We start from the raw sequence: 14910 nt of genomic DNA on the forward strand, positions 1-14910 counted from the left end.
TGTTCTACAAGATGCGAGATGTCTATGAATTTTTCTATTGGAACTTATTTCCTCTATATCTTATATTGGAATTCAGAATTAACTTGCATTATTGCTTTTAAAATATACTGTACCAGTTACTGCATCAGCAAAAGCTGCAGAATGGTGGCACAAGAGCTGGGGGATCTGCAAAGATTACTCTTAGATGTGATTAAGAATGGAGAAGACGGTATTTTACTTTAATAAATCAAAGTAGATTCAGTTGTTATTAATGCTAAATGTAGAATTATCCTCCTGGTACCTCAAATCTTTTCCCATAGTGTAGTTAATATACATAGGTCTCAAATGAAATTAAATTTTTCTAAATTCCCACATCCTCTTTCTGGAAACAAGTTTAGCATATGGTAAAAAATATTTTTGTCAAATTTTCACATGTAATTAATACCCTTTCTGCACAGTACTGCAGAATTTTAGCAAAGGTTACTTTCTAATTAGAAGCTATTCTTTTCATTATGCACATTCAGAAAAGTATCATACTCCTATTCCACCCCCCAGGATGCTCTGAGATAAATATTCAGTATTTAAAAGCCTTGTTTTCATCATCAGCTATGTAGTTAGAGTGGACCTTTAGAAGAGCTATAAAACGTCTGGCTCAGGTGGAGCCAGCTATGAAATTGTAAGGTGTGAACTCAGAACATCTGCATTGCTCCCATTTATGATCTTTTTGAGCCAGAGTTGCAGCTGTCACTGAGTCTCACTGACACATCTGTAATATGAGCTGTAATCAAATAATTGCAGGCATGTTTATTGGAGCAGTGCTTATAGTACTGCTTTTTTGTGAGACTGAATAAGCTAAAAACACTCAGTCATTTGCTGTCCTTCTGACAACTGTCAGGTCTGTAGCTTGACTCCCAGAAGAAAAGTACATTCACATAAAGACCATTAACAAATTTGGCGACAATTGATGTTCCTGTTATGAACCTCAGCAAAGAAACTCACTACTTTGATTCTTATTTGTCCTTCCCGAGAAGAGATCCCACAAGATCGTGAATAGGACATTTTAAAGAGACTTGTAAGGGCTTTTACTTTTCATGTTCCTGTCTTACAGATTTATACTGGACTCAATCTCCAGAGAAGGGGAAAATAGGTAATGGGTATTTTAATGCCTATACACTTCCTGTTAAATTGTCTTCGCTTTTTTTTACATAGCATCTGCCTCACTGAGTACTCGTCATCTGCTACTGAACCATCTGATGTACAACAGATGTTAAGCACTTAGTGAGGCAGAGAGGGAGGTAAAAGTGTCATATCATGATTAAGTACTTGCTATAGCTATTATATAAGATGACCATACTGCTTCGTTCTTATGTTAAATGTTATTTTGTGTTGAATAAGAGTTATCATAAGTTTTTTATGTTAACTTCCAATTGCTAATGTTCCAAAAGTCTTTTTTTTTTTTTTTTTTTTTTTTTAAAGGTAAAGCTATTGCACAGATGAAAAAAAAAAAAGAAAATATTTTTAGACACATTAGAATTAAGAATTAGAGAGTACTTCATAAAGAGGCAATGGAGTGCAATTTCAGATAGAATTCCTTCATGTAGAAAAACAATTAAGATTTCTATTATCAAATAAGGATTCTCTAATAATCTGATTTAACATCAGTAGAATTATATTACTTTTTACTGTGGTTGTGTAAATGTGAGATGGCATGCCCTGCAAATATTTTAGCTCAGTGTATGGTAGCCAACTCTTTGTTGCATTCTGTGCAACAGGAAGTTTAGCCACAAAAGATCTTGGTCATCCAGCAACACCCCGATTTTCTTCTTTAATCAAAAGGGTTAAATTTAAGAAAATGCAATTTACTTCTTCAATTGGCTGTGCCTGTTATTAAATCATAATTAAATAGAAATTCTTTCCCTGCAAATTGTTAAAATTGTGAAAGATTTGTGAAATATTGTCACACAAGATGACATCTTTTTTGTATTGATGGTCAAAATAATTAGACAGATATGTTGGTTTAGGTGATCACAAACTCTTTGTTGCCAGGGATGAAACTGAAACCCTAGAATAATTATAACTAAAAGATTTACAGTTGTTTGTGATTTTTATGGGTTATCTAGCTCAGTGCTGTACTCTGCATAAGCAGAAGGTTGGTGGTCTATTTCCTATTAAGACAGTAATTAAGCTAGGAAGAAATCAGTAACCTGTATGTTAGAAATGTCAGCCTCAATTGAACAGCTCTTTTGTGACTTTGCATTGTATTTTGAAAGGTTTATTTCCACAAGTCTGTATTAATCAAGAAAAAAAGTTACAGAGAAATTCTAAGAAACTTTGAGGGAGCTCTAATTAATCATAATGATATGCGGTATCCTATACTATGAGTGATTGTTTTCTTTAAATTAAATATTACTTTAATGCAACAGTAGAATTATGATATCAAGTCTACTATTCACTAAAATAGCTTTTGATAATAACTTATCACATAATATTGTATGATCATGAAAGCATGGATATTTTGGGCATCAGATTTTGATTTAAAGCTTATTGAAATAGGAATACTTTTATTGTTTCATTCTGTTTGAAACTGCAAAGTTCTGCAGCTGAGTGTTTGAAAAACAAGCACATCAGGCCAGTAAATTTAATTTCTCAAATCAAATAATATTATTTACTGTCTCACTAAAAGGATAATTGGAGAGCCCTTTCAATCTTCCCCCAGATACTCGTTGTATTCATTTATTTATTAGTCTATGTATGCAAACCGCAACTGCTAAGATAAGTAGCTTCTTAGCTTTCTAATTAGTCCTTCATTAGCACACTGAGACTATAACTGATTAAATAGAACAAATTAAAGGTAAAAGGACACCATGACTGTATAGAGAATTGGAGTAATGTACTAGGAACTTAATGAAGGTGAAGAGAAAAACTAAAAGTACACTAAATTTTGAGCAAAGTCTATTATTGTCATTGATACAGATCTGAGGAGGTTAAAGTCAGAGACTCAGATCCTACCTTATGAAACTGAAGAGGACCTTTTCCTAGTGACTACTGTAGACCATAGATATCAATCCAACTTTCAAAAAAATGGAAGAGTGGTAAGGTGCATTGAAGAGTTATGACAGATTCAATTTTCATATTTCTTACTTTCCAGTGACAGACTAAGCAGTGGATTTTGAATATGGCAAATAATGAAAGACATGAACTAGGAGCAACAAATTTGCATAGAGTAGCTAAACAATCATGCATTAGTTGAGTCATCTAATATAGAAAATTAAAGAATAATTAGACCTGATATAGTAGAAAAGGGAAGTCTCATGAAATAATGATGTAGAAGATAGTGAGATTTTGTTTGTCTAATGCTAGGTGCACCAAGATTCAAAAACTATTCCCACATGTTATTGTTGTCTGGAGGCCATGGTAAGTTTGAAGAGAAAAAAATCAATAGAATTCCATTAAATTCCAAAAAGATATCTGGTATGTTTTTATATGTGTTCTTTGAGGATTTTCTTATTTTAACTATGTGGTGTAGTATAGACATAATTATTGACCTGTAGTCAATTATCTGTTGGAAGTTTTCAGACAAACTTGTGGAGGATATTAAACACCTCAGCGTTCCTCAAATTCTGGTGTTACCATAGATTGGATTAGAAAAAGTAGCCAGATCTTCTAGTGGGACAGGAAGAGTCAATGGCTTATACATTACTCAGGAAGTTTGTCTTTTTTTAGGTATTAGAGACTCAATTTGCTTCTATTGGCTATAGGCATTAAGGAAGGGCAGAACTGTAAATCATGAAGCTGTAAAAGGCATGATACTTAAAAGTCATAGAATGATTTAGATTGTAAAGGATTTTTCAACTTCATCTAGTCCAACCACCTACCATGGGCAGAGACACCTCAGATTGCTCAAAGGCCTTGAATATTTCCAGAGATGGAACATCTACAACTTGTCTGGGCAACATGTTGCAGTGCCTTGACAACTTTTTAGGAGATACTTGCTTCCTTATATCTAATAAAAATCTACCCTCTTTCAGTTTAAAATTGTTTTCTGTTTTCTTCTTAATATTCTTCTAATTAAGGGTGAGTGGCTCAGATAAAGTAGGTATTCCTGACATTTTGTTTGTTTTCACTTAATTTTCTTAATTTACTTGAGAAAAAGCAATACCTTTAGAAAGAGCAGTAGTATTTCTTAATTACAAATTAAAAACAAAACAATACAAAACAAAAAATGATCAAATAAATTTCAATTTCAATTTTTTAAAAAAAAACACATTTCCACTTGTAAACTGATCAGAGCAAAATGCAACTAGAACTTCTTGAAATTTTGTCTGTTAAAACAAGGTAAACAAAATCAATATAAAGTAAACGTATTAGAAGGTTGTTGTTTTGAATTTTAGTTAGGAAAAAAAGGTATCTCCCTCTTAAAATTCTTGTTTCTCTTGAGCAAATATATAGTTGTTTTAAAAACTACATTTCAAGTTATAAATTTGCAGCCAAAGTTTCATTCAGCTGTGTAACTTTATGAAGATTTTTAGACTGCTCATTCTATCCCTCAGTAGAGAAATTGGGATAGGCTCATTAAGTATTAAAAGAACAAAAGTGTCTTTTTTTTTTTTGGTCATAATAACAGAACATAATAACAATAATAACATTATAACATTTTGCTGGTCATGATAACAGAAGCAGTAGACTAGATCTTTAATAAGGAAAAAAGTTCTAAAAACTGTGTGCCTAGAGATAGGATTTATTAAAGTCCAATCGACATTTACCTGTACGTTAATTTTGTTGATTTCAAAAAACTTATTCCAGCAACTTAAAATCCTCCTCTTCCTACAATATAATCTTCCTCACTAGGTTTCCCTCCTTCCCTCTCCTCTGTGGACCAAGCAATTTATTTCCTGCTCTCCCAGCTCTTCATCAGTCCCTCTCTTCGTCAGTCTGCAATCATTCTGCGAACTCTGTTCTCTTTCTGTCTAGCTCACTCTGTGTGTTCAGGGCACACTTGTCCAATCTATTCATTCTGAGGCATGTCCACAGAAGGAGTCATCCTCCTTTATTCTGTCCAAAATGGGAGCTTAACAGCCAGGATAAGCTGGGTACCTTCTCACACACATATCTTTCCTGACGCAACTTCACTCCTTCTCTCCCAACTTATCTACTTCCTCCTGCCCCAAGCAGTGCAGAAGGATGGGGAGCAGGTGGCTGCAATCTGTCCTTCCCTCTGTGCCACTCTCCTCACACAGAGCAGCCTCTGATCACCAAGGACCATTTTCCACTGCTAGAACCTATCCAATGACAAGTATATACCTCCACAAAGTACTACCCACAAATCTATCAGAGAGTATCTAAAATCAGACTCCAAAAATCATAGCTACTGTGTAGGTGAAAAATATCTCTGCCTGGGCTCCAAGCCAGCAGGAATGCAGAAATTTCTTGTCCATACTAACACAATGCAAAATCCGAGTTTCTCTGCTGAGAAACTGATTCAATTGCATGACTTTGTTCAGCTTTGCATCTCAGGCACAGTGAGCATTTATCTGACTAGAATGCAAATGTAATGCAGAATGCGGGAGTATCCTTAGGTTCTACAAACTACATAGCATGGCTGATGTTTTTTTGTGAGTGATACAAGCAGATTTAGTCTCTTTGGTCAGTGCTTTGTCAAAAACAAAAAATCTTTAGATTGTCTTCTCATGTTTATCCTCTACTGGTCTGAATTCAAATTTATAACTGCACACTCAGAGCTGGTCTTTGTTAAGTATTTTTAAAATATATTTCTGGAAATGTACTACTGATATATAACATAACTTTTCAAAGACATAGCACTTTTGCTTTCAAGAGAAGTGGGAGAGGATGCTCAAATTCACTCTTATAATCTGAGCAACATGAGCTGTTGGACGTATGAGCACACTGCCTTGATACAGTAGTCATGTGGTATGAACTAGTCTTAAACCATGAACAATGTTAACATCCAGTTAGCAAGCTGAAAACCTGGAGATGAAAGAGACACATCCTTGAAATCCGTCCAGTTATCTGTCCAAGATAACAAATAAAAATACGGTAAGATCTTAAAGAAGTGTACTCTGAAGTAAATGGCATAACACAAAGATCTAAAGGAAAGGTTTTATTTTTTTGGCTTTTTGTTTTCTTCAAAAAAGCATTTTTCTATATTCATCTAACGTCTTTTGGAATCTGAGTAAGTATCAGTTATTACATAGGTACTTGAACCTATGAGGTGTTGAGTGTCCATATTTGAGCAGGAGTGTTTGATCAGATGTCCTCCAGAGTTCCCTTCTAACCTTTGCCATTCTGTGATTCTGAGTTAGGATAAAGCTACAACAGGAAACCTTTGGAAGGCTATTTTCACTTTTTCACACAGTAGTCTTCTCTGTTTTGACTGCTGTCGTGCACTATAGGCCTAACAATAATATGACAGACATAGGCTGGCTGCCATGTTCAACACATAAGAGGAATTGAGGTAATAACATACCCAAAATGCACTTTGAGCTGCCAGAGCAAACTCTGTCAAAATGAGCCAGACACAGTACCTGGGAACTTTGATTCTACCTTGGAAATCTATTCATTTTAAATTCTACTTAGTTTTGGAGTAACATTTATGTTGTGACATTGCATTTCTTTGTAGAATGGATGCACTGTTTTTATTCAGGAAAGTAGTAAACTTTCCAAGCATTTTTTCTTCATTTTAACTTTCAACTAAGCACAGAGACTCAAATTATTTAGGCATTTAAGTCATGTATTATTGTATATATATGTCTTATTGTATATACTTCCATAAAAGTACGAATAGACAAAATGTACAAAAGAAAAATGAAAGGGGCTGGGAATAGCATAGAACCAACCAAAAAGAAGAACCCCCAAAGCCCAAAACCAGAAAATAGAGTTCACCAGAGTCTAAAATGATTGCACAGGTTTTTATTTTCATGTTGTTTTTTTTTTTTTCACATGGCAACGATAGAACAGACTGCAGCAGCAAAAACAAGTTCTTTAAGCTCTGCACTGTGAGAATTACTAAAAAGGAATGAAAAGTACAGACAAGAAAGGAGATAATACTTGTCTAAGTCCATGTAACTGTGTTTCTTACAATGCCTTCCTGCTAGCAATTGTACCTCATCAGACTAAATTACTGGTTTCAGTGTGTTCTCACAGTGTCTGTTGTTTTTTGTGAAACTAAAATAAGTCGACAAGAAAAACATTAAAACAATCATTTAATTTCATCTCAGAAGATGAAAAGTAAACACAGCATGGTCACCACCAGCTTCCCATAGGGATATGGGAACCATGCCCATGGCAGTGGTAGGAACTACGTGATCTTCAAGGTTCCTTCTAACCCAAGCCTTTATGTGATTCTATGATTATGTTATTGTATTGGAACTAATTTGAAGAATTAAGACTGAATCTGTTTTAGTGAGGCCCTACTTGCCCTTACAGGTAAGTATTTTGGTCACTCCATTCCTCACTAGCTGTAAATCAAAGCAGTTACAACTAGAAACAAGAAGGCTTTCAGGCTTACAAAAATCTTCATAACAAAACAGCTTAATGGTACAAAGTCATGCACCTCCCTGTGCAAATAGTAAGAGGAAAAGAAATTTCAACTATATAGCATTTCAAGATGTTAATCTGAAGACAGGTACAGAAAAAATGGCTCTGACAGGCTTTCTTGACAGAGATGCAGAGAAAATACATGATCCAAATGTTCCTATTGTGCAAGTTTATAAGGAAAGTTCTTTTCTGTGGTTTTGCATTGCTAAAAGGCAATTTATATGTGTATTTACTTGACAGCAGATGCTGTCATTTGACTTCAGTTATGTTCGTAGTGCCTTAATCTGTTACTAAAAACACTTTCATCTTTCTCTTTCTGGTAAAAACATTGCAAGGTAGTATTTATTGTTTTCAGGTCTCTCTTTGTGCTAAAATACATTATTTTAAAATTGCAGATCCTCCAACTATTGGCTCAACCGCATCCAATCCTTTCTCTACTGCAATGAAAATGGCCTTCTGGGAAGCTTTTCTGAAGAGACCCACACATGCACCTGCCCTAATGACCAGGTTGCCTGCCATGGGTTCCTTCCCTGCACAGTTGGAGATGGCTCTGCTTGTCTGAGCTGCGCTCCTGACAATCGTACCCGCTGTGGAAGCTGTAATGCTGGATACATGCTAAGCCAGGGGATTTGCAAGCCTGAAGTGGCAGAATCAACAGAGCACTACATTGGGTTTGAGACTGACCTTCAGGACCTGGAAATGAAGTATTTACTGCAGAAGACAGATCGGAGAATTGAGGTGCATGCAATTTTCATCAGCAATGACATGCGCCTCAACAACTGGTTTGATCCTTCTTGGCGCAAGCGAATGCTCCTTACTCTTAAGAGTAACAAGTACAAGTCTAGCTTGGTCCATATGATACTAGGCCTCTCTCTTCAAATCTGCCTAACTAAAAACAGCACCTTAGAGCCTGTGCTTGCTGTTTATGTCAACCCTTTTGGGGGCAGCCACTCTGAGAGCTGGTTTATGCCTGTGAATGAAAATAATTTCCCAGACTGGGAGCGGACTAAGTTGGACTTACCCCTTCAGTGTTATAATTGGACACTGACTCTGGGCAACAAGTGGAAGACATTTTTTGAAACAGTACACATCTATTTGAGGAGTCGAATAAAGTCAAATGGTCCAAATGGCAACGAAAGCATCTACTATGAACCCCTGGAATTTATTGATCCCTCAAGAAATCTGGGCTACATGAAAATCAATAACATCCAAGTGTTTGGCTACAGCATGCACTTTGACCCAGAAGCAATTAGAGACTTGATTTTGCAGCTGGACTACCCCTATACTCAGGGATCACAGGACTCTGCACTTTTGCAGCTGTTAGAGATACGTGATCGTGTAAATAAACTCTCTCCACCTGGTCAACGTCGTCTAGACCTCTTCTCTTGCTTGCTCCGTCATAGACTCAAACTGTCTACCAGTGAAGTGGTGAGAATTCAATCTGCTTTGCAGGCATTTAATGCCAAATTGCCAAACACAGTGGATTATGACACAACCAAATTATGTAGTTAACCATAAATGTGAAGCACAACACAAAACCTTGAAGGAGTTTTTACAGTGCTTTTGTGGAACAGTTTATGTTTGGAAGAGTAAATTTAAATTGTCTTTTCAATATCTGTCTTATATCAGTCAATACTGTTGGATGGCAATTTACACACATGAACTTGCTGACAATGAATATATTATACCTGCAGTTTTGGTTTATGAATGAAATAAATACTGACACCAGTCTAGAAGACATTCTACTTTTTACAATAAATTTCATTTGTAATTTTATATGTTCCGTGGCAATGCTTTTGTGCATTACATCCTCTAGAGGGAACATAGAAGAATACCAATAAAATTTTGTAGCTGAACAGTTATTAAAAAGAAATGCTGTGGGATTCTTTCTTCTTACACAAAAGCAGTAATCTTGATATACTTTTGTGTGTGTTGAACACACGTTGCAGGTAAATAAAATACAGTGACTCATGGTTTCAACAGAAAACACAGAAAAGTCTAAACTGTGGAATATTTTCTTCTTAGGAATTATGTCTAAATGTTTATTCTGAGCAGAAGTGACAACAGTAGCAATGCTTCACTTGCTAAACCTCTGAGACTTGAAAAGGCATGCCCTTTTCAAGCTGCTTAACATGTCATACTGACTCCTAGAGTTGCAATATTGAGTGTTTTAGGATGGACAGTGTGAGGTGCACAGTAATGAAAGGTTGCATTCTCTCAACAGCAGACAGGTGAAAAGCTATCTATGCAACTGATCTTATTCACCCTACAAAAGAGAAAACCATCTTCACAAAAGTTTTCAGAAATTTCCATAATCCTTTACTGTGCCTGAATATTTTGTGTATTTATAGAAAGAATAAATATTAAAGCACATGCATACTATTGTCCAAGGACACACTCTGAAATGTTCACCTTGAAATACCTGTTTTCAACTACTTCCCTAAGCATCATTCATGCTGTCAAGATTCAAATTCAATATAAAACATTCACCAAAAATAAAACAGTTTAATCTACTAATCTATTAATGAGATGAAATAAATGTGCCTACCTGTTGATCAGAATTAGGTTCTTTGATAGTTTATACGTTCTGGCATGAAACTTATATCTGGGATGGCAGAACGTGGCACTTCCAAGAAAGTTCTGCTACATAATGCCAGAGGAGAATAATGCAAATGTCTTTGCTGTCTGTAGTCTGTTAGTAAGTAGAGAATAAAGTGAGGGAAATTTATACAAATTCTTTTGGTGGCACCATGTTAGTGAAATCTGAATTTGTGCCCATGATGTAAAGGTCAATCTGTTTGTTTGTTTTTGTTTTGATTTTGTTTTCAATGGGAAAGAATTTGCATATAAAACTAGTACGTTATGTGCAAGCACAGAAAGATTAAAAAAAAAAAAATCACTCAGAACTGAAGTTTTAGAATTTAATTTTAGAATTAAACTTCATTTAATTTCAATTAAAAGAAATTTGGTAAACATTGAATTAGTTCCTTCACAATTTAATTCTGAGTCACAGCCCAATCTGAAATTAGGCTTTGTTTCTATGTAGCCCACAGTAGCGCAAGAAATGCTAAGTTTCATAATTATTAGTGAGCAAAATGAAACAGAAGCTCAGAAACACTTAGAAAATTCTATAGCCAAGAAGGATCTTCTTTTCTTTAGTGATTCCTCTCCTGCCTGATTTCACCATATATTTGTAAGGATTACTCTTTCACCAATACACATTCAGATAATTTCTCTTACTGTGCTAGGAAGCTCAGTGGGACTAAAGTTAGCATATTTTTCCATAAATCAGATTCTAGATGAATTCCTGTTTGGTTTCCAATCACAACTTTGTTTTACTGATAAATAATGTATCTCAGACTAGTTGTCGGTGTCAAAATTCTGGCTTGCTATTGCATGGATATGATGAACTAGGCCAAAAAGTGACATATGACCTTCTTGGTTATGATTTACTTCTGTTCTTATCATCAGGTCTCTCCTTTGGTATATAATGAAACATAGAAATAGACAATTGGTTTTACTAATCGTTACATCTTGCAGTCTTTATAAATGATAGAAAGATCATGGTGTAACAAGTTGAATAAAAAGCAAGGAGTCCTATTATGCTCATAGAAAGTAAAAGTTAGAATATAAATATGAGGTAGTGGTAAATAAAGCACTCAGACATATTATTCCTTCACTAAGAAAAAATATTGCTATGATGTATCAAATCACCTGAAATATTTTGCCCCTCTTACTAATTTCTTTCTAAAATACTTAATCAATGACTATTTACTCTTTCTGTTTTTAAATATCTTTCTTGAGATGGAAAGTTCTTCTTGAGACCTAAATATGTGTACAGAAAGAAGAATAAGCCAAAGCAGTCTCCAGACAGGCATCATTTAATTATTGTACAATACATCTGGATTATATATATATATATGTATAATAATCATTTATTACACTAAAATATTATAAAAAAATAAAATAAGTAATAATCCAGAGGGCATTTACCTGGAGGGAAAAAAAAAAAAAAAGTACTTATTGTATTTTTTTTTGCCAAATTAAAAGTATGAAACAAATTTTTAGCCTACTAGTGATCAACTAGTTGGAACCAGGGGAGTTGGGGAATAATGAAGGCATTCAGTTTACCAAAACTAACCTCCATAAACATTGAAACAAAAACAAAAACAAAACAAAAAACCAAAGCAAAACAAAACAAAGAAAAAAAAAAAAAAGAAAACTGTAAGTGAATAGTGAAAAGAAATGCAGGATTTATCAGATTTTCAAGCTACAAGCGGGTGCCAACAGTATTTCCATTTTCATACTTTTCCAATTGAAGTATTTCTGTGTTTCTGAAAATAATTTATTTGTGTGTAAAAAAGAACAAAAAATTCTGGGCGAAACAGTAAAGAACTTAATCAACAAGAACAATCTTATACTAAGGTATGAAAATATTTGTGGAAAAGGAACACATACATACAGTCATTTCCATCCAGACACTGTGTATGATTATTCCCTGCTTACTATATTCTACAGTTCAGATCCTCACTCTGCTTCTTTGCACTCTGTTTCCCTTTGCATTCACCACGGCTGTTATTATCTACTGTTATAAACTGAAATAAAGACAGACAAATGATCGAATATATGCAATGACATAATGGCAGCTTGTAAAAGTACTCAGAAATATCTTCAGTGGCTATAGGTATAATAACCAGATACATATTGATAGAGATTATTAGCTTATATAAAATAAAAATATTAAAATATATGTTTTATTAGATTATATACAATACTAATTCTTAGCTTGCTGAGTTTATTATTATTTAAACTAGATTTGATAGGAGAAGGGGATGTACTGCTGAATTATTTCCTTTGCCACAAGACAATTCTATCGTTACAAATATTTGGAGAAAGAGTCTTTATTTCTTAAAGTATTCATTAAATGACTGCATTTATTGTGAAATTGCTTACTCAGCAGATGCTTCATCTGACAAGAGGCAAAAGCTGCGTTTTTCCCAAGCTGAGTAGGCAGCTTGTGCAGGAGAGAGTACATAGGTATGAAGAAGGGTACTCTGAGCATCAAAAGGTTATTTCCTTGAAAACTCAGTGCATAGTTTAAGTACAAATCAAAAAAACAATAGAATACAAAGTAAGAAAAGTGATAAATACCTATCTCATTATACTACAGAGTTACATCTAAACTTTGAGTCCTGCATCACCATAGAGATACGATAGAAGCAATTAATGTGATATAATAATGGATCCATGTTTTACAATCAACTAGCTATTGTTTCTTTGAAAGATAAATGTCGGAATCTGAAGAACCGTTTGTTTTGGCACAATCACCTCTATGAATGGGAGATGCTCTAGATGGTGCATCACAGTTATTTTTTTATATTTGAACCTGTAAAGCTAAGAAGTGGATCAAGCTGCTAAGTGCTTTAAAATGCTGAGTTGCCAGCACAAAACAAGAAATGGATATTCTTAGTTAAATGTTTAACAGGACCAGAGATTAGAGACCTCAAAACTCTAGCCAGTCAGACTGTGCTCAACTCAATCAGGCTTTAGTTAAAAACTCAAGAAATTATGAAGCGTTTATTTTCATGTTTAATTTTTCAGCTTTTACAGTTTAAGAAGTCAAAATAAACAAAAACTATTAAAGTAGACTGAAAGCACCACTGCTATTTTGAATAAATCCCTGTGTAAATGGAATCTATCAATCAAAGATGTTTTTCCTTCATCAGAAAAAGGTAACAGAAATGAAATGTCAAATTCTCTGATTAGCTTGAACTAGAGTGATTCTATCACTTCAGTTTCATCCCATATTTATCTTAAAATTATTATGTGATTACTTACTAAAATAGCTGGATTTTATACAATGTACACATGAGCACACATATCCATTGAACTTGCCTAGTTACTTTTTTCTTCAAGAGGCAATCTGTAATCTCTTGGACAAAATTAGTAAAAGCTATTACATGAAGAGCTGAGATACACTATTTGGTAAGCTCTCTATGAGCAAAGGCATTTGACATTGAACTGAGAGCAATTCATGAGAGGTAGAAGTGACTTTGTAAGCAAGCTTTTTGTCATACTGATACAAGATAGCACGTTTCAGATCTCTGAAATCACCCATACATAAATAGAGGCATTAATCTGGTCAAACTTTAAGCACATATGTATTTAATTTTTTTTTTAATAGAAGTATAGGCTTCTTCTATTTACAATATAGTTCTGAAGAGAACTTCAGGCATCTCAACAGCTTATACCTACCTATATTTTACTCAGAGATCCTATGCTTCTAGCTTCAATTACACATACTATTCCAGTCATGCATGAAAATGAGAGGAAGTTCTAAGGCTGTTATTCATGTTGTTGTGCCATAGGAAAAAGAGCAGTATAAATAAGGAACTAAGGAAACTGTTAAAAACAAACAAACATATAACTAAAAAAAAACAACCAACAACCTAGCTCAACATTATGAGACAATGCCCGTGTAAGAAATCATTAAGGGCTACATTTAGCCACTGTATAATCATGCAGAAGCTTCCCCAGTCACTGCATTAGACCAGCAAAGAGTAAAGCAGCTGAATTTGAAAACTACTGTAGAATCAGGCCTTAAGGAAACATTTTTAAAACTTTAGGAGAAAATTAAATATGATGTTTTGATTTATAATTGATTTTTGCCTGGTAAGTTCAAATTAAACTCAAGGAGCCCAGCCCACATCATAAATCCTGTATTGGAACAAGGCATGCTTCAGATGCTGCATATCGTAGTCACAAAACATAAGGGTGAATCTGGTGACATGAAATGAGCCTGGTACACCAGGATAAAACTGTAAATATGAAAACTTTATACCTTTGCTAGATGACAGCAAATGAGGCCCATTTCTGTAAAATATAGGATCAAGTGTCTGCATGTGCAAACTGTATTGCCACATCCCACATGATCTTATTCAAAGCTAATTATGTATTAACAATAGTGGAAACTTTTCTGCCGAAGAAAATTTTCAGGCTCATCTAAAATTTGAATCTGAAAATGCCCCCTGACACTGCCTTTGACACTGTCTCCCACAGCATTCTCCTGGAAAAGCTGGCAGCCCATGGCTTGGACAGGTGCTGGGTAAAGAACTGGCTGGAGGGCCAGGTGAATGGACTGAAATCCAACTGGCAACTAGTCACAGGTGGTGTTCCCCAGGGGCTGGTACTGGGGACTGTTCTGTTCAATATCTTTATTGATGATTTGGATGAGTGCACTGAGTGCACCCTCAGTAAACTTGCAGATGACACCAAGCTGATAGGAAGTATTGATCCATCTAGAGGTAGAAAGGCCCTACAGAGGGATATGGACAGTCTGGGTTGCTGGGCTGAGACCAATGGGATGAGGTTCAACAA

General features: G+C 34.9%; 1 protein-coding gene across 1 annotated transcript in view; it reads left to right on the top strand.

The window, feature by feature from the left end:
* Window positions 1-13566, top strand: part of BRINP3 (BMP/retinoic acid inducible neural specific 3) — a 207845-nt gene extending 194279 nt beyond the window's left edge. The window contains exon 8 of the mRNA XM_052665685.1: window positions 7929-13566. Coding sequence (XP_052521645.1) covers window positions 7929-9045 — 1117 coding nt within the window. The 3' untranslated portion in view covers window positions 9046-13566. The remainder of the gene's footprint in view (window positions 1-7928) is intronic.
* Window positions 13567-14910: the final 1344 nt, after the last annotated feature.

The sequence above is a fragment of the Tympanuchus pallidicinctus genome, unplaced genomic scaffold (genome assembly GCF_026119805.1).
Source record: "Tympanuchus pallidicinctus isolate F22 unplaced genomic scaffold, pur_lepc_1.0 scaffold7, whole genome shotgun sequence".
NCBI lineage: Eukaryota > Metazoa > Chordata > Aves > Galliformes > Phasianidae > Tympanuchus > Tympanuchus pallidicinctus.